Source organism: Fusarium flagelliforme (assembly GCF_020744385.1).
Source record: "Fusarium flagelliforme strain FIESC 12 MPI-CAGE-AA-0113 chromosome Unknown B0J16scaffold_6, whole genome shotgun sequence".
NCBI lineage: Eukaryota > Fungi > Ascomycota > Sordariomycetes > Hypocreales > Nectriaceae > Fusarium > Fusarium flagelliforme.
The window spans coordinates 3078219-3102200 of NW_025763508.1; the positions used below are offsets into that span (position 1 = coordinate 3078219).

Consider the following 23982-nt stretch of genomic DNA (forward strand, 5'->3'; position numbering starts at 1 on the left):
ACATTTGTTGGGGATGCCAGGATGCTCTCAGGACACCAAGGCCTTGCATCAACGTCACGGCAGCTCGGGAGCCCCCACAAACCCACCCACACGCGGCCCAACCCGAAATCCAATACAGCACGGACGACGGTGGTTCAAGATAGCATGAGTAACACCAACAAGACAATCACCAGCGGTCCACCCTCTCCCCAATGATACGATTGTTGGACGGTAGTTCGACTTGTGGGTCAAAGTTTGATCAGCATGGTGAAGATTACGTCAAACTATCGTTGATGCTTCGGCATTCAGAACGTCGGCTGACTTACACAACCGCTCCGGTCCGCAAGAGCATCATCGTCACAACTGAAGAGTAACACCGAACTATTGTTTGGCTGGACAACGAAGTCTCTTAATCGCTAATTGTTCGGTCCTGGACTTCCGGTCATTTGTTCATGGCACCTTCTCTTGAATAAACAAACAAATAACACACAACGCATCAACTATAAGTGTGAGAATCTGCCGTTGGGAATTTGTTTTCTGCTCAACATTATCTTCTCTATTCATTCATTTTCTGTCTTAACCATCGCTTTATTCTCGCCACTCTTTATAATTCAATACCGCTCTCACTATCTTCTTCTTTCTCATCTAGCAATTTGTTCTCATCGCCGCTCACTACTTTCCCCCATCGGATATTGCAACAAGAACACCATGGCGCGGCGACCTGCCAAACCTCAGGCCTGTCCCAATGCTCGATGGTCTTGTATTACGGAGAGCTGGGAGGGGGCCCGACGAAATGTCGAGGGGTTTCCAAACAAAGACCGTAAGTATCATGAAGCTATAACACGTGGTGAACTTGCTAATCGAACTGGCTTCTAGATCAAGCCTTTCCCAACCTAGACCAGGCATACGCTTACATGGATAAACGTGGCTGTCCACGACCCCATAATTTCGTGACTGACGCTCAGGCATCGAAGATCGATCCTACAAGTAAGGTTCCAGATGGTTGGAATGTCGAAGTATGGGGTCCCTACCGCTACGACCCTGATGAAATGCAGACATTTGACCCGCCAATTGAACGTACCGCGGCCGAGGCTCCCTCCCACCACCGCCCTTACAACAAGTCGCGATTTCTGCCTGGGCGTCGACGTACCAAGTGCGATGAAATGCAATCAATGGCTTGTGAACTCCGCAGGAATGATGGTCCATTGAAGCTCGAAATGCATGGAGCATTCAATTATACCAGCCCTGAACCTGACATTCATGCGACTGTGCGCGCTCTCATTAAGAGCGATTTAGCAATGGTGCTGCAGACCTTGGCTACCATGGCGCCATCTCCTATCGCGAACCCTGAGCCTGGTGCCCTTGACCTTCCCTCCTACGGACTGAGGCCCACTTTCAAAAAGGAGTCTCCTCGCAACGACCAGGCGCCCACTATCAAGCAGGAGCCTTCCGCCAACCACCAAACGTCCGCTATCAATGAGAAGCCTCTCATCAACGAACCAGCGCCTGCGATGCACAACGATGCAGCGCTGTCCCACAAGCTCTTTATTGCAGGCACCCCACCTCTCCCAGACGATGACTTTCATCACGACCCTCCTTCCTATGAAGACGACGACTCCTGTTCTAACTCTGGTTCTGATCTGAGTTCTGACTACGACTCTTCCGACGATGATGAACAGATGGATGAGGCTGCTGATCACGTCCGTGAGCCCTGTCAGAGCGAGACCTCGGATTCTTCATCGGCTCCCTCTTCGCAAGAGACTGCTGAAGTAGCCTCCACGCCTCCGTCCTCCCCGATTCGACGCCGCCGTTCCGATGCTGACGATGGGACGCTAGACGAACCGCCCTCCAAGAAGGCTTGCTCGTCTAGCATTGCTGTCCAGCCCGATGTCGTGACGCACATCAAGTCCGAGGACACTACTCAGTCCGCTGACCACCTTGTGGCCCAGTATGAATCGGATTCCGCCAGTGATTCCAGTTCTGGATATGATTCTGATGAATCTCAGTCTGACGAACCTCCCGAGTCCGAAACCAATCTCCATATCGAGACTCTGCACTACTCCGTCGCTGGCAAGATGGACTGTCTTCGTGAGCTTGTCAGCCTACTGCGCAAACCGGATGGCGTCGACCTTTCCATCTCTGGGACTGAGCTAGCAACTTCTGCGAATGGAACTGGTAAGGGCACTGTTCCATCTGCTTTCCACGGGAAATCGTTGAAGACTGCCGATTATGGCAAGGTACGCGTTGCTGTGATTGACCTCTTCAAACATTACTCAACCATCGTGGTGAGGAGTGAGCGGATGGTTGACGTTGTGGTTTTGTAGGAGGGGTTGTTGGACTTATGGGTTTGCATGGTTATTAGTTGTTACATCCTTTTTGAGGTGTATCCGATCATTGAATGTTTACAAAACGAATATTTCCTTTGTCTTTAGTTAGTTTAGTTGAGATTTTATATCTGTTAATTATAGTTAGTATTAAATTAGATCCATAATTGAATGTTAAGCAATGCTTGCGTGCTACTGTGCAGTACAGGCTTGTCACTACGTAACGTAGAGACTTTTCAACTGGGTTTTATAATATTTATGTTGCTTCCTGTAGGCAGTGTAAGGTAGCATGTAGACTGGGTTACCTGTAAATGTCCAAGTTCTCAGTATTTAAAGACTCAGGCATTAGACTAGGTATAGTAACTGTAAGCAAAGTGGACTTGGATATAGATATCGTCTTCGAAGATAAGATGCTATAATTCGAATTTTTATATAATTAAGTGGATTTTCAAAGGTATCTACTAATACATTAATAAGAGAAACACTATTAGCCATGTAGAACATTCTTTCACCTTTGGGGATTTTGCTAAATATAATATAATCAATGCTTGAACCCTTATACAAATAGTCTACATTTGTTAAGTTGGTTATAGAGTTGTTTGCGTTGAAGAAGTGGGTTTTATAAAGTATTCCTTCAATATGAGGCTTTCGTACAGTAAGCACCGGATGAGGTGGGAGAACTGTTGGTTCAGTAAAATTCGATTCTTACAGCTGCGAATGCTACAAAGAGTACAGCAAAGTGATGCCAGATGACTGGAAAGATCTTCTCGAACGTTTTGATGCTATGTATCTTCGCGCAGTCGGCATGCCTGACGCGGGAAGTTGGCGCACGTCCTTGACATACTGCCTCATTGGTTGTAGGCGTTCAAGAAAGCCGTTCCGTAGCCTAAAAGTGTAAAGGAAATAAGGCTTTAATTTATATACTGATTATCAATTTAGGAAAAGAAGTCTCAAGGCCATAGTTGTCAGATACGATCTTAGCAGCAATTCATTTACTGTAGTGCTACATCTCTGGGCGATGAGGCTATTCGAGCTACGATGAGCTTGTACCCGTCGTCAGGCCTTGCAAAACTTCCCCGTCTTATTGACGACCCAAGACTGAGAAGGTTCATAATGCCGAAAGGCGTTGGACTGTTGAGTTACAGTCGCGACACCACCTCCGCCTACGCGCAGGTTCTGCCTAAAGATTGGTAAAAGAGCTATTGGAAGACGGTGCTAACCAATTGATCATAACTTGTTGAAATCTTTCTGCTGCTTCAGAAACTCATTCTTCAGATCCTGGTACTCCTCATCTTCCTTACATCTCTCCCAATACCCCCGAAAGATCAAACTCGCCCTCTCCTTCTCCTTCTTATCTGGATGCTCGTCACTCTTCGGTAACTCTTTGTGCGTTCCCTTCTCATACTTCCGTCCACCAGCGTGATTCGCATATCGTTTCGCACGCGTCATACCCATCTGGATGAACTTGCGCGTCATATCCATCCCCACAAAGTCGCGTTGGTCCTTGAATTCTTCGAATTTATCCCATAGATCTTCGGCGCTTTTCTTTGCGATTGGGACGGTGCGGAAGCGCCATAGTGGCAGGATGTGGGATTTGTAGGGCTCGAATGTTAGGACCCCTTGTTCGCCGCGGCCTATGCGGTAGGACATGCGGTGGGCTTCGGTTATGGTGTCCATAAGACGTTTGGCTTTAGGTGAGCTTGGCATGTTGTTTCGGACTTGAGACTGTGTCTGCAAAAATGCCGTCTTGATAGAAGAATAGTGTACAGGTTCTGGTTTCGTGAAGCTATGTCTCTCGCGTCTCGGACCGTGTCGTGGAATGGGAAGGTCTATGACGTAGATAGATTATGACGTATCGCGGACAATTCTACCGGCCTCAAGGACAATAGGAATTTGTATATTCAATGTAATTTAGTCACAACCTTCAATGCACGGGCATCAATCTTGGTTATTCCTCGGTTTCTTAATCGTAATGTACCCTTTTCAAGGTGCTCCTGACAGAAATACGCTTGTTAACAGCAAAGTCGCAATGCGCTCTCTTTGAAGACGGGACAGCACTAACATCTAGATGGTATTTTCACAGATGCAAAAGTTCGTTACCGACAGTTGTATAACAAGAAAACCGTTTTTCTATGAATCGCAGATGATGCGTGGTTCCAGAACTGTTAAAAACCCCGTTTAGCGTCGTGCTCTCACCGGGTGTTGCTAGGCAACCGGCGATACATTTGCTTAAGAGATGGAAAATAGCACCTGTCGGAGTACAATTGTAATTAAAGGTAGCAATTGAATAAATACCATTTGATGTTAGAATAAATGCTAATTGTAAAAGACATTCAACGTAGATCGTTATAGATCTTCCAATTATTGACATATCCTCTCCTGGTTAGCGTCAGCTTCTCACAGTTAGTTGCTAAGCAACCGGAAATGCAATTAACAAAGAGACAGAAGAGTGGCGCTATCGGATAACTATTACTGGTATAGCTAGCATCTAAGTGAATACTACTTACTGTTAAGAGGAATGTCAATTGTTATAGGTTTACGTTAAAACATCCAGACTGTCAATGTCTTCCAAGTATTGTCATACCCAGGTCTGGTTAGCGTCAACGTCTCAGAGTTGCTAAGCGACCGGTCCGCACAGCGGTGTGGCGGAGACCCCTGCTACTCGCGGCCCGAAGCATGCTTATAAGACACGGCAGGCCCTGACGGACCCGACCATATTGATCTTAGATCTATACCTTCGATCGGCCCGCCTCCACAATGCGACAGCGGCTAAAAGCTTGGGTGAGTGCCACACGCCTGCGACGTCAGGGGAAAGAAAATAGCAATTCCGACCCTGCAATGCCCTGTCTTCCGACCCCACGCCCAAGCGCATTAACACCCACACCATCCACCCAAGATCTTATATCCTTGTCGCAGATCGCCCCAATCTTCAGTAAATTGCCGACCGAGATTCGGCGACAGATTCTGGTCATAGCGTTCGGGAATCGCACCCTGCATATGGATCTCGCGCTACTACCGACTTTAGAACCGGCGGATTTCGAAGGGTTTAAAGGCTGCTGCGATCTACATGCCACATACAAATCTCAATCTTATGGCAGTAAAGATCGGTCTCTAAATTGGCAGTGGAGAGGTTACCAATGCAATCGCAGACTACCAGCTGAATACTACACCCTCGTTCAATTTGATGAATACGAAATCGCGCCAGCCGATGACGAGTGCTCGAGAAGGACGCATTGTAGCCAGAATAAGCGTTATTCGTGCTGGATCGGTGTAATTGGATGGTTTTTGGCCTGCAGACAAGCGTACGTGCTTCCGTTGGTTCCGCAATTGAGCTAACACTTTTCAGATATACTGAGGGATTGGAAGTGCTGTACAGCACCAATACCTTCCATTTATGCAGCAAACCACTTATTACTAACCTAAACAATTTGTTACTACCGCAGCGAATGTCTATGATAACTTCGCTTGAGGTAGTGTGGTTAGTCGACACGTATTTACGTGCTGGAAAGTCCATCCCACGACAGGACAATCTCGATGAAATTCTCTCCATACTTGACTCAAACTTTCCCCAGTTAAGGCGCTTGAATCTTTCGATCCAGTTAAAGCTTTACGACCAAATACCGGTACATCTGAATGACCTGATCGAAACTTTGGACGCATTTGTTGTCCGTCGCGCACAATACCTAGTCGAGCCAATCACGTTCGGTATCGCAAGCTGGGCATATGAACTGTTATTCAGGGAAGTGTTTAACATGCATGAGAAAAAGAAGCATTTAGATAACAAACACATGCAAGACAAGGTGAAATACAAGATGTGGCGCTATTTGGATGGCAATTATGACTTTGCATCAAACGTCAAGACGAAGGAGATTTATGGTACTGTTGAGGATGCAACGGCGCAAAATGGATACTGGATGCGGCTGGGTGACGACAGCGCAAGGAGCATGATTATCATAGCGATGGGGTGCTTTGGTGGTGGGGGAGGTATAATGCGTGATGGCAGGTTTTCCCGTCCAAAGGAGGTTCCAACATGGGATGAGCAGCGTGGGACTGTTGTTATGGTTGAGAGGGATTGATCTACCAAGGTCATCAAAATCAGAGATCCCATATGAAGTCTTCCTTAAATCTGGCAATATCCTGGCTTTTTTGGCGTCTGATAATTCCTTGACTATTGAGCATTGGGGATTGCTCACGCTACTGTGCGGGGGTAGCGTCCATACTAGCAAATTTGAGTCGCCAAGTCATCCAAAGTGGTACGGCCGCGTGGCCTAATGGCTAAGGCGCTAGATTTCGGTTCACCAAAATCATATTCTCTAGAGATTCTAGGTTCGATCCCTAGCGTGGTCGCTCTTTCCTTTTTTATCTACCCCAAAACACTAGTTCCCCCTTCGGGCGAACTAGCGTTTTGGGGCGAGATTCCAGGTTCGACTCCTGGCGTGGTCGATTGCACGATTGTGTGTTCTTTTTGCATTTTTATCTATCACTTCTTGTTGAGCTGTCGCATGTCTGACTTTCTTTGCGAGTGGAAGCACGTTGGTTGGTGGTTGTGTTGGGAGCATTTTACAATTCGGAACCGCGAGACCAGATGAACCACGAGGTTTGCCGGCACCACTCTGTATAGTCGACAGACATTTGTTCATTTAAACAATGAAATATTGTAAGCATTTTGAATTTTATATAGAATGATAGTGGTAGAGATCAATTGGATCAAATGCAAAGTCATCTCGTTGACAGTCGAGCTACCCTGCACATCATTCCAAGTGGTCCACTTGATGACTCAGCCGACTGAAACCGCGCTACACCACAATTTGGAAATTTTCCCACTAGACACATCGCGCCTGAACGCGTCAACGGGTCGTCACTCAATACAGCATGGAGGCCCACAACTTATTCATGCAATACAACCGTATTGACAGACAGCTCCATGATCCTTTACAGAACAAGAAACATGTGCTGGAAGAGCTCTTGTTCCAACTCAACAGACATCCCGATGATCCGTTGCGTCTTAGCGACATCATCCCCCATGTCCTGTTAGAGCTTGGTCGAGAGCAGGAATGTTACGACTTCGTCTGCGGGTCATGCCGCAACACACCAATCTCTCGCCACCAAGTCCAAGGCAATGATGCGTGCGAAGAACTATCTGTGTTTATGGAGGCCGATCTCAGTTTGGGTCACCTCGTCGCGCTCACCCTTCTCAAGCTTCAACTGTATCTTGACTTTGACGCTATATCACTGGATCTCGACAGACTCGGCGTAGGTCGTCCACTGGGACAGATCGCAAAAACGATATTCGAAAGGAACTACGACCATGGCCAGCTTCTAAGAATTGCAAGGGATTTGCATAATCAGTATCTTAAACTGGTCGAATATGTGCAAACACTTAATTCTTATCTATGGGAGGCTTTGGCTACTCAAGACGTAGCCTATACTTCTCCTCCGGTGACTCGCGGACCTGGTTCAAGGGATGAAGCCAATCTGGTATTGCATCATTGCAAAAATGTATGGGTTAAAAGCGATGGTGCTCTGGCTATGCTTGAAGCAGACACAGCAAAGTATATCCAAGTATACGAATCACCAGCTATGAACAATAATTCGGAGCCTTTGGAGAGAAGGAGAGGCACAGGATGGGCTTTCCCAGTAGCAGTGGCACACATCGGACATTCCAATACCAACGTAGTCGTCACCGCACCATTCGACGCTGAAAAGCGCCGACATGTACTTGGGGATAAGAACAGGCTCCTGCTATACGTCGATGGGACTTGTACAGACAACGGCCGCGGAGGTTGGGCTGTTTCTCTTGGGTGTCATCCCGACTTGCCCAACAGTGTTATTTATGGCCGTCTCAAGACACTGGGTCCATTCGGCCATTCTAAACCCGCCACAACGAATCGAGCCCATCTTCGTGCAGTTATCGCCGCTCTCCGCCTTAGTAACTGGAAGGAAGAGGGCTTTGACTCCATCACCATCGCCACTTCTTCGACTTATGTGGTTAGTAAAGCAACAACTAGGTTAAAAAAGTGGGTTTCCAACGAGTGGAAGACGTTAAGTGGTGGTGATGTCGAGGATAAAGATATGTGGGAGCTTTTTCTTGGAGAGGTGGAGCGATGGAATGATGAAAATGTCCGAGTTCGTCTGTTGAGCATTCCGCGAAATGTCAATGCTCACGCGCGTCTAGCGGCGGAAGAAGCTGCTCGTACGCAACAGAACAAAGAAATGTTCGATGACGCTGTATTAGACCCGTCTTTGTCTGCCAAGAGCGAACTGCAGCGTTTCAACATTATCCTTGCACTTGGGGGCAATGACCTTTCTAGTAGAGTTTGGCAATCCACCCTGCTTCCCATGGCGCAAATGAGATCGGCCGAGACTCCCGAGCAGGCGCTAGAATTACTCCGCGACTCACCTCCGCAAGGGATATTCATCGCAGACGCCGTGATCACGCGTCACAGAGAAGTCTTGGAACGGATCATAGATGCCATGCACATGGGAGCAAAGGTTGTTGTTGGGGGTGGCTTCGCTAGTACGGCGACGCCTCTCGAGCTTGCTCGTTTCTTTACCATTCTTGGTCTTCCGTGGGAGAGAGGGACTCATCTTGAGGCTAATGTTTCTCTGCAGTCTGGAGTGCTGGACAGTCACTTGACGGTCGGCCTGCCACGGGAGTTAACAGATAAGATGTGTTTTGTCAAGGGTGTGAATAAGTCAGAATGTTGGTATACCAACTCCGGCGCTGAGGACCAGACCGCTGTTGCATACACAGCGATTAGGAATGGGAGATTTGGGTATATTGGATGTGTAAGTCACGAGAGGGGTGCTATTAATATTGCTAGAGCTATGCTTGGCCAGCCTCTGTAGTTACAGGCTGGATTCTAGATAATTCAGAACTGTTAGGAATAACCTGCCTTTTGTATATATAGTACTAACTCCGCTTTCTTTTCATCTATTATGAAGAAGCTTTGTAAATAAACAATATAAACTTTTCTAAACTGCCTCAAATGACCAAACAAATACCTCAGATTTTCAACGGATCTCAACGCTTATGAATCGAAGATGGCTCCAAAAGCGGGAATACCGCGAGTTTGCATGCCAAACACAACCTTGTCCGTAACCTTGGGGTTCGAAATGATATAAACAGCCTCCGCGTTGGACTCAACCACCAGCTTGTAAGTCTCGAGTACAATATCCGGATACCCACGAGTCGTAGTATTCCAGATAAGTGCGTTGGGATCAGCTCTCTTGACTGCACTGACGACAGTAGGTCCGTATGTCTTCTCAGGATCACGCGTCGACCAAAGAACACGTCGAGGTGTGACATCAGCATAAAGAAGCGAGAGACAAGGTCCAATACCAGAGCCTGTAGCGACAATGACAATCCGTTGCCAGATCTTGGAAGTGTACAGCAACCCATGAAGAGGCGCACCTCGAACCCAGAGCTTTCGCTCCGCAGCATCCATGATCTGCTTCTTCGTAAAGTCACCGGCATTGGAAACAACAACACTGAACCCCTCAACCTTTCCAGACTCAGGTTCGATATCGGGGATAGTAGCGAAAGCGTGCCATTCTGTAAGAGGCTTCTCGCTGATCTTGAGACCGTAGAAGGGCTTCATGCCTCTGTACTTGAAGTGAAGACGGGTAGCGTGGTCGCTCAGCTTCTCGGGGTAGACAACGCGGCGACGGAGGCGGGACCATGAGGCGATTGTGCAGGAGGTGGTGACGCAGATGCACCAGAAGTTGGGAGATCGGACGAGGGCGTAGGCGATGGACTTGTTCCATTCGTGGGCTGTGACGCGGGCTTGGACGATGTTGTGGACCCAGAATGCAAGTAGTGAAACCCAACCTGCAAAACGGTGGAAAGCCTCAAAGTGATCGTGGAACTTGCGGCGGATACTTGGGTACGCAGCCACAAGAATAACAAAGAACATGCAAACGACGACCCAACCAGTAATCATGTTCACCAAGCGATACTCCTTCTTATCCTCAGCATACTCCATAGTAGCCAAGATAGTATAAGTAAGATACCATGCCGTGGCAGCGACACCAGCACCACTGTGGAAGCCTCCATAGTGGAATACTTTGGCAAATCGCTTGCGGATCCAGATAGGCCAGGAGTGCGGGACGAGAACGGCGATTTCGTAGCAGAGATTGACGAATTCTTCTTGGCGGAAGAGAATGCAGACCATGAGGTTGGCCGATGCTGCGCTTGCGGCGTCGCGGGAGAGAAGGGTGGCGTTGGAAGTTACCATGAGGGCGATGAAGACGGCTGCATTGGCAACGAAGATGATTGTGAAAATCTTGCGGTATGTTGAGGCATGTCTGTCTAGTAACTGTTAGATGGCGCATCAATCTGAGACGAAGAGAGCTAACATTTGAAGTCACGAGTCTTTTCTAAACCGCGTTGTTCCGGGAGGACGACTTCCTTTGGGGAAGCTAGGACGACTTCGTGTTTAGGCTCGGTGGGTTGAGGTGGGATTGAAGCAAGAGATGTCTCTGACTCAGAGGCAACTTGCAAAGCGAGCACTTCTCCTTGTGAAGCCATTGTGAAGAAGTTGATGTGATGAGATGATGGAAGTGATTGTTGTCTGGAGTGTTAATTTGGACGGCACAAGCATTGCTAATATACCAATTTACAATTGAGGCTTTATGCTGGCAACAAGCTCTTCTGCTACGTTTCGCGCAAGCCCTACGCTATGAAGACCAACCCTCTCACATGCAAGGTAGCTAGAATAGCTTTAGAGCAATGCCAAAGCTAAAGTTTCGAATGAACAACCCATTCGGTATACCCACGTGCATTAGCGTTGTTGCTTCGAACCATTCAACTGGAAACAGTGAACTAAGAGACCAATGATGATAATGTGGCTGTTCCAACGGTCTTTTCAGATTCGCATTCGCTCGGTTGGAGGGGCATAGCCTTTCAAGGCGTGAGCCAAGCCAATGATCGTCAGGAACCTAGCACTTGTTCAGCTTAGCTACTGTTGCAGTCAAGTAACCTTAAACCCCACCTGTCAGCCGTAACGGTGGAAACAGGAATGATTCGTTGGATTGACGCCACGGATTATTTTAAGTGACGCTAACTGGTCGTTTTAGTTACGTTACCTCGACTTTCCAGCCGTGATTAACGGCTAACCAGTTGGAGAATAGACAACGGCATTGTCCGTTTTTGCAGTACGAAGAAATTGCGTAACTCTCTGGTGCGGCATGTCCGACCCATCCTTTGTTTCCAAACGATGCGACGTTGGTTATCGTGATGTCGCTCGGGGAAAGGTGATGACGACAGTATGCAAAGGTCCAAATGAAAGATCGAATTTTCGCACTTATTGATACGAGTTCATTCAATTGATGGAACTCGGCCACTTAGTCGGCTATTAATAGATCTCTCTCGTAACCCTCCACAGTTTACATCGCGATACATAACTCCCCTGGCATATCAACCCGCGATCTTGACAAATTCCCACAGAGTACCCCCATCATCCTGTCGAATCAAACCACTACCATCTTTCTTCGCAGAGACAAGTCTCTGCGTCCACCAGTCCAGGCTGTATATGAGATACAGGCCACCTTCACGCTGACACAGAGTAAAATCCTCCCAACCCTTGTGATGATACACTTTTGCGTAGAAATCCCACCAAATATCATGCCCTAGGAAGGTCCCCTCAGCGACGTTTTTGAATCCTTTGAAACCCCCTCTTTCGTTGCATTCCCACTGCGCCTGCTCGGAAATATGTCGTTGCGAGTTGCTCAGGTCGATTGGTTCGAGGCGTAGGTTGCCTTCGTGGCATGTGAGAGCGCGATTGTTGGCGACGTCGAGGATGATGTATTTTCCGTCGTGATGAGGGTAGGACTTGCGGGTAAAGCTATGGCGATCTGGCATTCTGTCGCCGGTTTCAGATGCTGTTGGAGTGCAGACCGTGTGCGTTGGAGTGTCGACACCACCGCTCGACGAGTCCAGCCACTGCTCTACTGGATCTGCTTCGGAGATGGTGCGGGGCGTCATCACGCCTACGCTCGAAGCAGAACTTGACATTGCTGCTGAGATGCTGATAATTCCGGTTGATAAATTACGGAGGGTAAGCCGAAGGATGAGTCGGATAACTACACCTTAACAAAGGAGGCTGTTGTGTCTGTTGTGACCCCGCGCTTGTTGTTTGGCAGTCTATGATTGGTGTGGCGGTACTGCTCCAGACGATCCAATAGTTGCATTGAATCGCAGTCTGACTAATAACGCGTAACAGCTACAAACAACAAATACGAGATAGTTTCAGTAAAAACATATTGCATTTAAAAGATATTTACCTCTTTAGAAACTAAAGTATATATTCTATTATAAATCAATACTTAGCTTTTAAATATTTTTTTAATAGCTAATAAAAAGCAGGTTGCTATTTAAGTGTATAGTAACGCTCTTTAGCTATATACTAAGAGGAAGTTACCTAATAGTCTTTGCAGTAAGTAAGTAAGTTAGTATAAGAGTTAAGAGAGTAATAAGAGTAAAGAGTACATTTAGTAACATAGTGCTAGTAGTAGCTTAAATTTAAGAATAAACGCTAAAGCAATATAGTTCTTTAAAAAGAAGAGAAGAGGCTACTAAGATGAATTGTTTAAGACAGAGCTTGCAAGCTATATATAGAGCTTCTTATTCCTGACTTTTCCAGTTACTATACATTCAATCCAAGCGTATACAATCCTAACGTTTACATTTGAACTTTTAGAGTATATTACTGGGAACCCTTTGTTCTAACCGAGATTGCTAAATGTCTCAACATATAGGCTTGATTGTGCTATTACAGCCTTTACTGCGCACTTAAAGGCTGGAAATTTAATTTACTAAGCGCTTACGAGCGGTGCCAAAACATGATTAAATGACTTCGTAAGCCGACGAAATAGTTAGTCACACGCGCTAGGGTTTGCCGGCTGGTGTTACTGACAGGGGTTACAATATTACAATAACGGGCCTTTTTCTATTATCATGTGGTCTTAGCAATCAAGTCCTCGGTAAATGAGGCATTCCGAAGCCTAAATTTTCTTAAAGAATTAACCTCGCTGACGTGTCACCCCTATACAGCGGGGTTAAGCATGCTTAGTCTAAGCTAGTTGGTGAGTTGCAAGTGGGGTTGTAATGCATTGTTGAGCTTGCTTACATCTTTATCTAGCTGTAATTGCTGCTTGGTCATATAGCATTGTCTGACTCGATTCTTAGTCATCACAACGTAATATGCAAGACTTGATTGGTTTTGATCAACAGGTCTTGATGCAACATTCGACTTCTATGACCTGCAGCCTCCGTGGCGGCATGTTCGGGCCCCGTCATAATCGGATGTTATGGCCTGATCTTGTTTTTCCTAAGGATCTAGATGCAGTATTTTTAGAAACAGAATGAGCGCCACTTCTGTGTAGTGATGCTTGAAGTTGTATAAAATGTCAGAGCGTTAATGGTTTGCGTGCCGTGGTCCCTAGCTCTCATCAGCGCAACCATTAAAAGGTTATTCGAGATCTACTTTCAGTACAACCCATCTTTACCTTTGATTAGACTTCCTAAAAGCTGTTTAAAGTCTCGAAGGCTTGAATTTGTTTCACGAGCCATCAGGACACGAATCTCAGCTCTGCCTTCCATTCCTGCCATGAGCCCACCTCGATTTCCCTTTCAGCGTGCCTCCGCACTCGAGCCTCCTGAGGAGTATGCTCGTCTCCGGGCAACTGAGCCTGTTTCCCAAGTGAAGCTGTACGACGGCAGCTTGGCTTGGCTTGTTGTCAAGTATCATGATGTCTGCAAGGTTGCTACTGACCAAAGACTGTCCAAGGTACGAAGGGATTGTTTCCGCTTCAGCTACCAAGGATCAGTGGACTGACTTGACTATAGGAACGGACTCGGCCTGGTTTCCCAGAGCTGAGCGCCGGTGGTAAAGCTGCCGCTAAGAACAAAGCTACATTTGTGGACATGGATGCCCCGGCACACATGAAACAAAGGTCAGGACTAATGTGGTGACGGTCGCAAGCATATAGTTAACTTGTTACAGGAGCATGGTTGAATCATTCTTCAACCAAGATTATGTCGAAAAGCTGAAGCCGTATATCCGGGAGACAGTCCAAAGGCTTCTGGATAACATGGCATCCAAGGGTTGCAAGGAGCCTGTTGATTTAATTGAGAAGTTCGCGCTTCCGGTTCCCTCCTACGTACGTTCGCGCATCACATCCAAGGATGTCAAAAGTTATTCAGAAACTAATATAGGACTTAGATTATCTACACCATTCTGGGAGTTCCTTTTGAAGATCTGGAATATCTTACCGAACAAAATGCCATTCGCAGCAATGGAAGTGGTACCGCTCAGGAGGCCGCCGCTGCCAATCAGTATGCCAAAATACAATGGTTTCACAGTTGAAACTAACTTATTGCCAGGGAGCTTCTGGAATATCTTGCCGCGCTTGTTGATAAGCGATCAAAGGAACCAAAGGATGACCTGATCAGTCGTCTCGTTGTCGAACAGCTGAAGCCTAACAACATCGAGAAGTCCGACGTAGTTCAGATCGCTTTTTTGCTCCTTGTTGCCGGTAACGCCACTATGGTCAATATGATCGCGCTGGTAAGACTCTTCTATAAATCCTCTTAGAACAATGTTGAGGGTAGATGGCTAACTCGAGCAGGGAATTGTTACACTCATGCAGCACCCGGAACAGTTTCGTGAACTGAAAGCCGACTTTTCTCTTGTACCTAGTTTCGTCAACGAGCTATGCAGATATCACACAGGGTCTTCGATGGCGATGAAGAGGGTCGCCAAGGAGGACATTGAGCTCGGTGGCAAGGTAAGTTAGAGCCATGTGATGGAACCTACTCTACAAAAGAGTGACAAATGCTGACACTCTTGGTCCATGGCTAGATCATCCGCGCAGGCGAAGGTATTATCGCGGCCAATCAGTCCGCCAGTCGGGATGAAGATATATTTCCCGACCCTAACAAGTTCGATCTCCACCGAAAGCCAAAGCACGATGCGCTAGGTTTTGGTTATGGCCCGCACCGTTGCATTGCAGAGTTGCTAGCTAAAACTGAGATGGAAATTGTTTTTGGTATGTTCCAATTACTGTCAGGATAAAGTACATAATTACTGATATTGTACCAGAAACTCTGCTGAAGACATTGCCCAGTTTAGAGGCGGCCATTCCTCTCGAAGAAATTGAATATACACCTCTGAATCGGGACGTCGGAGTCGCCAAGCTGCCCGTTATCTGGTAGACATAGCGTTCGGAGACCGTTGCGCTGGAGGAGTAAGGCCGAAGCCCAACTGCTGTTAGAGCTGTATAGCGCAAGTGAGGAAGCCATAGTTCAAGAATCATTGCTTATATTAAATTATTAGCAACCATGTGACGACGCTAACTAAATTACTAAAACTACTAACCGGGGACAATAACTGTAACTAGGTACAATTGGTACTTAACGCTGAAGGTATATCTACTGTAGAGAATTAGTAGGCTACTACTACATGGCTTGATTACGCTATTGTTTAATGCTATTATACTATAGTAGGGAAGTACCTAGTCTTAAATTAATTAACAGTAGTACTTAATATAGATTTCACTTCTAAGAGTAGTCTTTCTAAACACAACATAATGCCCTTACGCACTTAGACATCAGCTTAAGGAAAGGTAATATTGTTCTATGTTTATAGATACGTAGCTTAATTAAGGAGACCTATCTATGTTACTACAGCTACATAAGTCGGACGCACAAGAGCACCGGTAAAAAGGCTCAAGCTGGCAATCTCAAATGTTTCAACCCAACGTAGCCTCCCGCGTCGTATAAGACCTTAGAGTATCGTATAATAACTTAAGCAAAGTACTCCTCCTTGAGCTTGCCCCACCCAATGCGAGGCTTGTAGTCCTTGACTTCAGTAGCACCATAATCGTAGACGCTGTACACGTGGCGCAGTACACTCTGGCCGAACAGGTAGAGGCCGTCGCCACCGCTCTCAGAGAAGGGAGGCTCGCAGGCGTCGTCGCGACCTGCAAAGCCAGTGTTGCCACGGAACTGGTCGCCGGTCACGGTAATGTTGGAGTAGTGGACGCCATCATCAGAGAAGGCAAAGTCGACGGCCCAGGTGGAGTTGAAGTAGGAGCACAGCGGCATGAACTTGCCGCCCACCAGCGCCTCGAAGCTGGGCCACCCAATGGCCTTATAGAGAGGGTCGAGCGCCGCCTTGGGTACTGAGAACACACCCGTGCCCGTGTCAAACACCCCGTTGGCCCGGCCGGGGGGGTAGGTGATGGGCTCAGCGGCCACGAGCTTACAAGAGCTGCCCGTATGGCGTCCACGGACTTCACGTAGCGTCGACCGCCACAGCTGGTATACAGTTCCGTTGTCCTTGCGCCCTGGCAGCCATGTCAGGTCGCCCTCGACGTACTTGGCCTCCTCGGAGGCACCAAGGGTAATAGCGCCGTCGCCTGGGCCATCGCCAGTGTCACGGAACTCCTTGCCATAATACATGGCGAACTTGGGTGCATCCAGAATGCCCTCCCGGATCATGGTCTCGACTACGACCTCAGTGCGCGGTTGGGCAATGGTAGAGAAGGCCATGCCGAAGAAGCCATCGCCCGGGATAAAGGACCAGGACGTCTGGTTGGCAGCCAGGAAGGTCTGGTTCCACGACTGGCCATCCGCGTGGAACATGTCAGCCATGGCAGGACCACCTGTCTTACCACCTAAATATTCAATCGAGTCGTAGATACCCAGATCCAGGGACTTAGACGATGCATTCGCGTCGTAACCGTATCGGGGATAACTAACGGTGTATTTAGCGTTTGTTCCACTGGTTCCAGAATCTTACAAGAATCTTGGCAACTTACCCACTGCCGTTCCTACAGGCACCATCGGCACATGCCTTATCCACAATCCACGATGAACCACTGCCAGTGTCAAAGAACAACAGATGGTTCACAGGAGGCGTGCCAACCGCAAGCTCCGTCATCGCCTATGACTCCTGTAAGCAGATGGTATTATACATATATGGAGATAGAGAAGATTGATTTACATATGTGTTGCGAAACCAGATGGGTAGCTTCACCACGGCGGCAGCGCCGCACTGGGCAAGCGCCAGTGCAGCAACTGCTAGTGAAGTCTGGCGGACCATGTCGGTAAAGTTTACAAGAGAATCTGAAAGTCGTGCGTGCTCAAGGATGTAGGAAGGAGTTTCATGCGCGATTGAGTTGCGCAAAGGAGAGGTGAATGAGCGGGTGACGGCGAGGTGGTGAAGAGTGCGAAGAAGACAAAAGGGATGGCGAGTACGCGATATGTATAGAAGCAGAGACAGGAGATTAAACACATTTAGATGCTAACAATCCATATCTCGATATTATCACACCATAGAGTATCGGTGCATAATGAAGCCACACTGATAGCGGAATTTTACCTGCCGTTCTGGGGCGTGGTCCGTCCCGCTTCCATGTGCCGGTCCGATACGAGTGTAGCCTTGTAATACCGTAGGAACACTTGAAATTGTACCATCAGATTGAGCTATGGCTAATGGTTCGCTTGGACCTAACACGGCTATCAAAGTCCCAATTGTCAGGGTTCAATCGTTTAATCCAATGGAGGCTTTTGCAGCCTTGAATTGAGTATCCACAGAGCGGGTTCAATGCTACAGTGAAAGTTCGTATTGTAGATTGCGGGGCGCCATGTGCTACTAAAACAAGCAATGACGGCCCCTGCATATTGTAGAAGATGTTTCAAGGCTTCAGGGTTTATGTTAGGTAGCCGGAAAGAAGGCCCGAGTGAGCCGACACTACTATTCGAGACTTGGGGTTTTCTGCACACGACTTGTTATGCGGCGATCCACGGATTAAATACGTATTGAAATTCCGGTCCCCTAGAAAGATTTGTGGATGATCACTGTTACACTTTACGAGTGAGCCAATCGCATTCGATGATGCCCTGTAAATCGTTGGATCGCAGATGTTGGGCCGGGCTGGCTGTTGGAACTTATCTTAGCAACCAATGATATTAGACACCTTAACCATCAATGTCCTCTGCTACGACGCAGGTGATTGCTGGACTTAGTGTAGAATTGCAAAACCCTTTGTATATAGGGAATTCAACTAAGAGTAATTTTTACCTCTTGGGTTCATTTATACGTTGCATAAAGTGCGACGTTATCTGAATTTAGTTACGACCTGCTTATTAATTCCAGTAACAAGAGGTGCAAGAGCACTGACGACTGCTGGGGGCTTTGCTGTTAGCTCCAGGGCATGATACCCGGCTGCCTAACACGAAGTTGGGAGTAGCTATAGATGCACAGACTTGTACCTACCATCCCACAGATGTCCCACGGCATAAAGAAACAGCTGCCGGTGTAACAGCAAATACCATTTGCGGCGCGGCAGAGTAAATCGATAGCTGGATACAGGTCCGTGTAGCATGTCGCTGAATACAGCGCACAGTTTATCTTTTCTTAGCTTGTTAGACTGCGTAAGGAATTACTGCATTGCGCTTCATATAATCTTGGTTGACGTACTCTATTTAAGTTTTGTTGGTTCGCGTGGCATCTTCGCACCTATCACTTAACAGAGCGGTCCAGGAGAGGTGGGCTGATACTCAGCGGCCTTTCTGTTATTGATCAGATAGATACAATGCTAAAGTCCGATTGCGCTGGGAACTGTCCACTCTTGGGGGCAAACAATAGATGGCGAGTAATGATTGGTATTCAATGAAAGAAACATAATCCCTTCCTTTTTATTTTCTGTATGCTATATACTGCGTACTCTATACACAGTAAACTCTATCTATATCTATGTTCTATGTATTTTTGTGTTCTATCTACTAGGGGTACCATGCAGCTACCAGAGCGCGGTTGGAAACCGTGGTCTCAAGACCCGGGTCACCGATCAGTAGGTGTAACACAAGCGCTTGGAGATGTCCATAACCTCGCGGACGGTGATGTCCTTGGCAAGGCCATTCATGTGCAGAAGGTCGTCAAGCTTGACTTCGCGGCTGCCCTTCTCACCAACGTGATATGCTGGGCCATAGTAATCAGTCAGGCGGGAGTCGTTCTTCTGCTGCCACTGCCACCAGATGCGGTCAATCTGCGGGTGGTGAAGGAAGAACAGGGGCTCTGTCGATATCTGTTAGCGAAGATGTGGGAGTATTAGAAGTTGGTTACGCACCGTTGGGAGAGGTTGTAGGGTTCATTTCGCCGCCGAGAGAACCGTGGATGATGCCGTGTGGGCCTCCCTCGAGATCCCAGCGGAACTGATCCCAGGTCTTATGGGCCTGCACCTTGGCGATGTTTTCGGGCCCGAAGATTGTGGCGCTGACGGCAAAGGCGCTGGGTTCAGAGACCTCGGGCAAGTTGCGGAAGAGGCAGTGGCCGCCGCCGACCATCTTCTTAGGGTTCACCCCAAGCCACTCGGGTCGTACCTTGGAGAACGGACCATCGTCTACACACTGAAGCTTGTCCCCGGCAGGGCCAACTTCGGTTCGGTTGGTGCTACCATCGCCACCGAAGTTGTGCTCGCCCGACATAACGGGAGAGAAGCGGAGGCCCTTAGTGTCAAGGGTCCAATCCCAATAACTAAGCGGTTGTCAGCAGGAGAACAAGAAAGAACGTGTTTGATGAATATACGTACGTGCCGGGACCCTTGTAGCCACACTCCTCACGGAGGGTATTGAGGTAGACCCAGGAGAAATATCGGTGCCAGGGGAGGAACGGGGCGCCACCGTGAACTGTCAATATCAGAGTCAGTAAATTTGCAGGGAACTAAATGATTTCGCAGGGCTAGACAGACTGTAGTCATTGAGTTTGAAGTGGACGTTGGGGAAATCATCGTAAAGCGTCGAGTTAAGACCGATCTTGGAAGGCTTCGTCTTGAGGCACAGAACAGCGTCGAGGTAGCTCTTCTGGTCCTTGGGATCCATCTGACGCCACTCGATTCTCTTCTCCGGGTTTTTGCACTCGGCTTGAGGCTGGCTGGCAGGCAGGGCAGCGACGGCTCCGACGGCCGCGAGCATGGAAATAAATTTCATGATGGATAAAGATTGGATAGTGATGCGGTTTGTAAAGAACGTATATGTGCTTCGAAAGAGTGTGGGTGTTGATGCAAAAGTGATGCTGAGTTGATTCTCTATGTACTAAAAGAGAGGCAAGCCGCTTGCTTTATAGTGTCTGATCCTCATCCGATCCGACCCACGCCTATTACTGTCTTGCAGCGTTCTATTGAAACTGCACCAAGGAGGTATGATCGACTACACGAAGTTAAAGTTGAACAGGCCTTCGGAATCCAATCCCGAAGTCCGCCCGAAGCGATATTCATGCGATGTCACAACCCCCACAAATGGGAACCAGATTAACGGGTCTCGGAAAATTCTACACCTATTATTAGCTGCCCTGGTGCGGTACTATTCCGCCGCAGCGGTAAATCACGATGGCAGAGGCGTCAAGAATAGAATATCAAATGCAACACAAGCAACGCAAATAAGGCATGGTAAGCCGCCTTCACATTTTACATTCCAATCCCGCACATTGCATTGCAGACGGGCGCAGCAAAAGGCACCCTCAGGTGGGTAGAATAAAAACCGATACACTAAAAGCTCTTACACCAAGCATACTGAGAGAGCAAATGGTGATAGATTAAACCACCACTTCAGGGTCAGATCGCCACTCAGTCCTTCTGTCAAGACCTCATGGTGTGTCGCTTTTATTTCGACCCACCTGACCCTTCGGATGGCGAGGGAACCTTGCATTCTCGGCTATTCGTATTCACAAACCGACTTCTTGGGCCATACCCACACTAAAACACCCTTAATTCGCTATACGGCAATGAACCTAGGCCTCGCTTATAAGAGCCATGGCATCGTACCCATTTAATGTTTCAATTCATTGAAGCGAGCCATGCCACAGCTGTGGCAGAAGCTGGGTATCAAAGTAGGGTGGCACAGTCCCGGAGAATTTGCAAAAAATATTTTTCCTTGCCTTGACTGGATTGACAGCCCCGATTTCGAATACATTTCCATCCAACAAGCAGATCCGCCGAAAGCCACACCATCGGTGTAGACGCAGTCCGACGTGATTCTAGAGGATCAAAGAAAGATCAGTGACTCGATCGCTTCTCTTTCGATCCTGTAAGGAATCCTTCACTAGACGGGCTATGAATAAATGTTTCTTATCATGAGCCAAATGGATTATCTGTAAAAGAGAGGCAATTGTTAAAAGAAGGGACCGATCAATGAACAGCCGAGAGGACGGTATGAAAGTTTCGGTAGGACCACAAGACTGGCCCGTTAAAAGGATTAAAAAACTGGAATAAAAGGTCCGCAACGAGAAACAAATGTTTCTTATTAGCAAAGCCTCTTACGTATTCGGCTTTAAGCACAAAACTAGTTGTATTGGCTCTGTAGCTGACGAATCTGGTCTAACGAGGAAAAGAGGAGAAATAAAAGTACCGTATGCTGGGTTGAACGAGATAGCTCCCGTACGTAGTGACTCTGGCATAATGGTTCCATGACTTTCACTCACGACTTGTGTTGACAATTGCTATCATATAACCCGTCGCTTGTCGCAGACATTGCCATTGAAGGGGTTTGCGGGTTCGATCTGCCTTGCTGTCCTTTAGACTAGCACAATCAGTCTATCCATTCAGATCAAGCAACAACACGAGGAATCATCGTCCTAACCCTGATCTTATCGGACGCTGAATATATCCCGTTGTATCTGCCGTCAAGTGCGTAAGTACTGCGCAATAAGTTTCAAGACATCGGCTCTTGATATTCGATTATTATGTCTTTGTCTTTCGTCATGATTGATCGACAAATAAAAGTCTAGCCAATCTAAGAGATTTTACTCAGTCCTGGTGATGAGACGAGTAACATTTGCTGGTTCGGCCATGTACAGTCTTGACTCCAGGGTAGGCCTTGAGGAGCCTTACCCCACGGTCTTTCGAACTTTACGACGTCCACTTTGCAGCAGAAAGCCAGGGCCAGTTTCGCGCTGACCAAAATCTTACCGTATTTGGAGGGATATTATAGACGGACATATTCCTCTGGATCTGTCCATACCTGTCGGTTGACCGAGTTTTAGTCAAGTTTGGCAAATAGCGAGGAGAGTTCACGGCCGTTAAATGCCAAACGCAGTGGCGATAGCTCTGACAGCGTCACGTCGCGATTTGTCGACACAAAGCCCATTGAAGTACCAACGATGATAAAGAAACGTTCCCACTAGCCTGTAATGGGCTGAAAACCAGACTGAGTTTCAATGACGCAATAGTACGCTGCACGACTACGGGCTTGTCAACCAACACACCGGCACCCCGGGCCTAACCGAGTCAAGGGGATACAGCATCTACTCCTGTGTACGCGATTGGACCATTAACATGTTGAACCAAACCTGGGATAATGACTTGGCTAGTGTCACTAATCTGGAGTTTGCTAGTGACACATCTGGACATAATATGCCCATATTGTGTACTTAATAAAAAATACTTTTAAATCTGGCCCCAGAACAGCGCCTCTTCTTTTTCGATCCGCAATGGTTACACTAAGCCGGTTTGTCTAACGGCCCGTGTGTAGCACCTCAAAACAAGAAATAAGAGACGGTTTCAGTTAAAACATTTATCTTCCCAGCAATGACACAGTTGACGTCAAATGACCTCTGTTCATCGTCTTCATTGTACTGTATGTTCTAAACTTCTAGTCTGTACTTGTATCCAATTTGTATCTGTATCGTAGGCCAATCTGCATCAATCTCATAACCTCATTTCATAAAAAGCAAACGCCAAAGTCCCAAACAAAACCCATAAGCAATCAAATTCCCTCTCCCATGTTCAAAACCTTAACAAATTCCCAAGACGTACCACCCTCCAACTCCGGATAAACTCCATTCCCCTCCTCACTCGCAGAGACCTGCCACTGCGTCCACCAATGCAGAATCTGCAACCAGTACAGACCGCCATCGCGCCTCGCAATAGTGAAGCTTTCCCAAAGGCTGTGCGCTGAAGCATTGCCGCGGAAATGCCACCAGACGTCATGACCTAGGAAACCTCCTCCACCCACGTTCTTGAAGCCTTTGAAGCCGTTTCTCTCGGTACATGTCCACTGTGCCTTTTCGGATATGTTCTTGTTGTCGAGGCTGATGGGTTCGAGGCGGAGTTCGCCCTGATGACATGTCAAAGCTCTATTTCGCGCGACGTCGAGAATGAGATATGTGCCATCTGCGCGAGGGTCCGATTTGCGGATAAAAGCGATTGAGTCGCCAGTTGTAAGGCCTTCGTCGTTAAGTTCTGGGGTAAATTCCGGAGACGGGGAAGGCGGCCAATCCTCCTGATCCAAGCTTTCGCTTGAGCAATTTTGCCATCGCTTGGTGATATTCTGGTTCCCTTCAGCGTTTTCGCGAGAAGCTTCGAGTTGAGTGCTAATGACCGAATTGACTAAAGCAGATCGGATATCCCATGTTCTTGTTTTGGTGCCCATAGTTGATGAAGGAGTGTATGAGGAAAAAGATTGAATGTCCTTCCTGGGCTGAGCTGTTGATGTTAAAGCTGGGTCGGTGAAGGAGCTGGCATCTCCACATTATCGTGTTGTCCATTGGTGAGTTGTCAATCGCACAGACCATATTGAACCAATTATGGAGAGACAAGTCAAATTGGTAACGTGGTTTCCGATAAGTGCATAAATTGCTTAGATTCATGACGATCTCTAATCTGAAACTCCGCCGGA

The 23982-nt window shown here is 47.5% G+C and overlaps 10 protein-coding genes and 1 non-coding gene across 11 annotated transcripts; 5 read left to right on the forward strand and 6 right to left on the reverse strand.

The window, feature by feature from the left end:
- Positions 1 to 249: 249 nt before the first annotated feature.
- Positions 250 to 2337, forward strand: B0J16DRAFT_179499 (uncharacterized protein). Its single transcript, XM_046122565.1, has 2 exons — positions 250 to 799; positions 856 to 2337. The coding sequence occupies exons 1-2, from the start codon at positions 688 to 690 to the stop codon at positions 2301 to 2303; spliced, it is 1560 nt and encodes a 519-aa protein (XP_045980582.1). The 5' UTR covers positions 250 to 687; the 3' UTR covers positions 2304 to 2337.
- A 1148-nt stretch (positions 2338 to 3485) lies between these two features.
- B0J16DRAFT_348040 (uncharacterized protein) lies at positions 3486 to 4055 on the reverse strand. The gene has a single exon (XM_046128658.1). The coding sequence runs from the start codon at positions 4008 to 4010 to the stop codon at positions 3531 to 3533; it is 480 nt and encodes a 159-aa protein (XP_045980583.1). The 5' UTR covers positions 4011 to 4055; the 3' UTR covers positions 3486 to 3530.
- Positions 4056 to 5038: 983 nt separating this feature from the next.
- On the forward strand, positions 5039 to 6536 carry B0J16DRAFT_348041 (uncharacterized protein). Its single transcript, XM_046128659.1, has 2 exons — positions 5039 to 5605; positions 5650 to 6536. Exons 1-2 carry the CDS (start codon positions 5061 to 5063, stop codon positions 6377 to 6379), a joined length of 1275 nt encoding a protein of 424 aa, XP_045980584.1. The 5' UTR covers positions 5039 to 5060; the 3' UTR covers positions 6380 to 6536.
- A 24-nt stretch (positions 6537 to 6560) lies between these two features.
- On the forward strand, positions 6561 to 6650 carry B0J16DRAFT_t247. The gene has a single exon. It is a non-coding gene; the product is annotated as a tRNA-Arg (tRNA).
- A 496-nt stretch (positions 6651 to 7146) lies between these two features.
- B0J16DRAFT_348042 (uncharacterized protein) lies at positions 7147 to 9251 on the forward strand. Its single transcript, XM_046128660.1, has one exon. The coding sequence runs from the start codon at positions 7176 to 7178 to the stop codon at positions 9150 to 9152; it is 1977 nt and encodes a 658-aa protein (XP_045980585.1). The 5' UTR covers positions 7147 to 7175; the 3' UTR covers positions 9153 to 9251.
- An 83-nt stretch (positions 9252 to 9334) lies between these two features.
- Positions 9335 to 10833, reverse strand: B0J16DRAFT_403428 (uncharacterized protein; the record flags this gene model as incomplete). Its single annotated transcript, XM_046132712.1, has 2 exons — positions 9335 to 10614; positions 10662 to 10833. The coding sequence occupies 2 exons, from the start codon at positions 10831 to 10833 to the stop codon at positions 9335 to 9337; spliced, it is 1452 nt and encodes a 483-aa protein (XP_045980586.1).
- Positions 10834 to 11593: 760 nt separating this feature from the next.
- On the reverse strand, positions 11594 to 12437 carry B0J16DRAFT_348043 (uncharacterized protein). The gene has a single exon (XM_046128661.1). It carries the CDS (start codon positions 12316 to 12318, stop codon positions 11722 to 11724), a length of 597 nt encoding a protein of 198 aa, XP_045980587.1. The 5' UTR covers positions 12319 to 12437; the 3' UTR covers positions 11594 to 11721.
- Positions 12438 to 13718: 1281 nt separating this feature from the next.
- Positions 13719 to 15843, forward strand: B0J16DRAFT_348045 (cytochrome P450). Its single transcript, XM_046128662.1, has 8 exons — positions 13719 to 14092; positions 14152 to 14258; positions 14309 to 14465; positions 14528 to 14640; positions 14689 to 14872; positions 14934 to 15092; positions 15167 to 15353; positions 15407 to 15843. Exons 1-8 carry the CDS (start codon positions 13724 to 13726, stop codon positions 15517 to 15519), a joined length of 1389 nt encoding a protein of 462 aa, XP_045980588.1. The 5' UTR covers positions 13719 to 13723; the 3' UTR covers positions 15520 to 15843.
- A 267-nt stretch (positions 15844 to 16110) lies between these two features.
- B0J16DRAFT_374960 (pepsinogen c) lies at positions 16111 to 17410 on the reverse strand (the record flags this gene model as incomplete). The annotated part of the gene is made up of 3 exons (XM_046130643.1): positions 16111 to 17062; positions 17127 to 17251; positions 17312 to 17410. 3 exons carry the CDS (start codon positions 17408 to 17410, stop codon positions 16111 to 16113), a joined length of 1176 nt encoding a protein of 391 aa, XP_045980589.1.
- Positions 17411 to 19160: 1750 nt separating this feature from the next.
- Positions 19161 to 20412, reverse strand: B0J16DRAFT_403433 (uncharacterized protein; the record flags this gene model as incomplete). Its single annotated transcript, XM_046132713.1, has 4 exons — positions 20061 to 20412; positions 19902 to 19998; positions 19440 to 19846; positions 19161 to 19387 (listed from the first exon to the last, which is right to left on the reverse strand). The coding sequence occupies exons 1-4, from the start codon at positions 20296 to 20298 to the stop codon at positions 19161 to 19163; spliced, it is 969 nt and encodes a 322-aa protein (XP_045980590.1). The 5' UTR covers positions 20299 to 20412.
- A 2350-nt stretch (positions 20413 to 22762) lies between these two features.
- On the reverse strand, positions 22763 to 23858 carry B0J16DRAFT_348050 (uncharacterized protein). Its single transcript, XM_046128663.1, has one exon. The coding sequence runs from the start codon at positions 23734 to 23736 to the stop codon at positions 23071 to 23073; it is 666 nt and encodes a 221-aa protein (XP_045980591.1). The 5' UTR covers positions 23737 to 23858; the 3' UTR covers positions 22763 to 23070.
- Between the last annotated feature and the right edge of the window lie 124 nt (positions 23859 to 23982).

Excerpts from the sequence above, each read along its gene's own strand:
- B0J16DRAFT_179499 (XM_046122565.1), top strand. The coding sequence starts at position 688 with ATGGCGCGGCGACCTGCCAAACCTCAGGCCTGTCCCAATGCTCGATGG. Across the intron at positions 800-855 it reads GGGGTTTCCAAACAAAGACC|ATCAAGCCTTTCCCAACCTA; the intron begins GTAAGTATCATG and ends ACTGGCTTCTAG.
- B0J16DRAFT_348040 (XM_046128658.1), bottom strand. The coding sequence starts at position 4,010 with ATGCCAAGCTCACCTAAAGCCAAACGTCTTATGGACACCATAACCGAA.
- B0J16DRAFT_348041 (XM_046128659.1), top strand. The coding sequence starts at position 5,061 with ATGCGACAGCGGCTAAAAGCTTGGGTGAGTGCCACACGCCTGCGACGT. Across the intron at positions 5,606-5,649 it reads TTTTTGGCCTGCAGACAAGC|ATATACTGAGGGATTGGAAG; the intron begins GTACGTGCTTCC and ends AACACTTTTCAG.
- B0J16DRAFT_348042 (XM_046128660.1), top strand. The coding sequence starts at position 7,176 with ATGGAGGCCCACAACTTATTCATGCAATACAACCGTATTGACAGACAG.
- B0J16DRAFT_348043 (XM_046128661.1), bottom strand. The coding sequence starts at position 12,318 with ATGTCAAGTTCTGCTTCGAGCGTAGGCGTGATGACGCCCCGCACCATC.
- B0J16DRAFT_348045 (XM_046128662.1), top strand. The coding sequence starts at position 13,724 with ATGGTTTGCGTGCCGTGGTCCCTAGCTCTCATCAGCGCAACCATTAAA. Across the intron at positions 15,093-15,166 it reads ACATTGAGCTCGGTGGCAAG|ATCATCCGCGCAGGCGAAGG; the intron begins GTAAGTTAGAGC and ends GTCCATGGCTAG. Across the intron at positions 15,354-15,406 it reads TGAGATGGAAATTGTTTTTG|AAACTCTGCTGAAGACATTG; the intron begins GTATGTTCCAAT and ends ATATTGTACCAG.
- B0J16DRAFT_348050 (XM_046128663.1), bottom strand. The coding sequence starts at position 23,736 with ATGGGCACCAAAACAAGAACATGGGATATCCGATCTGCTTTAGTCAAT.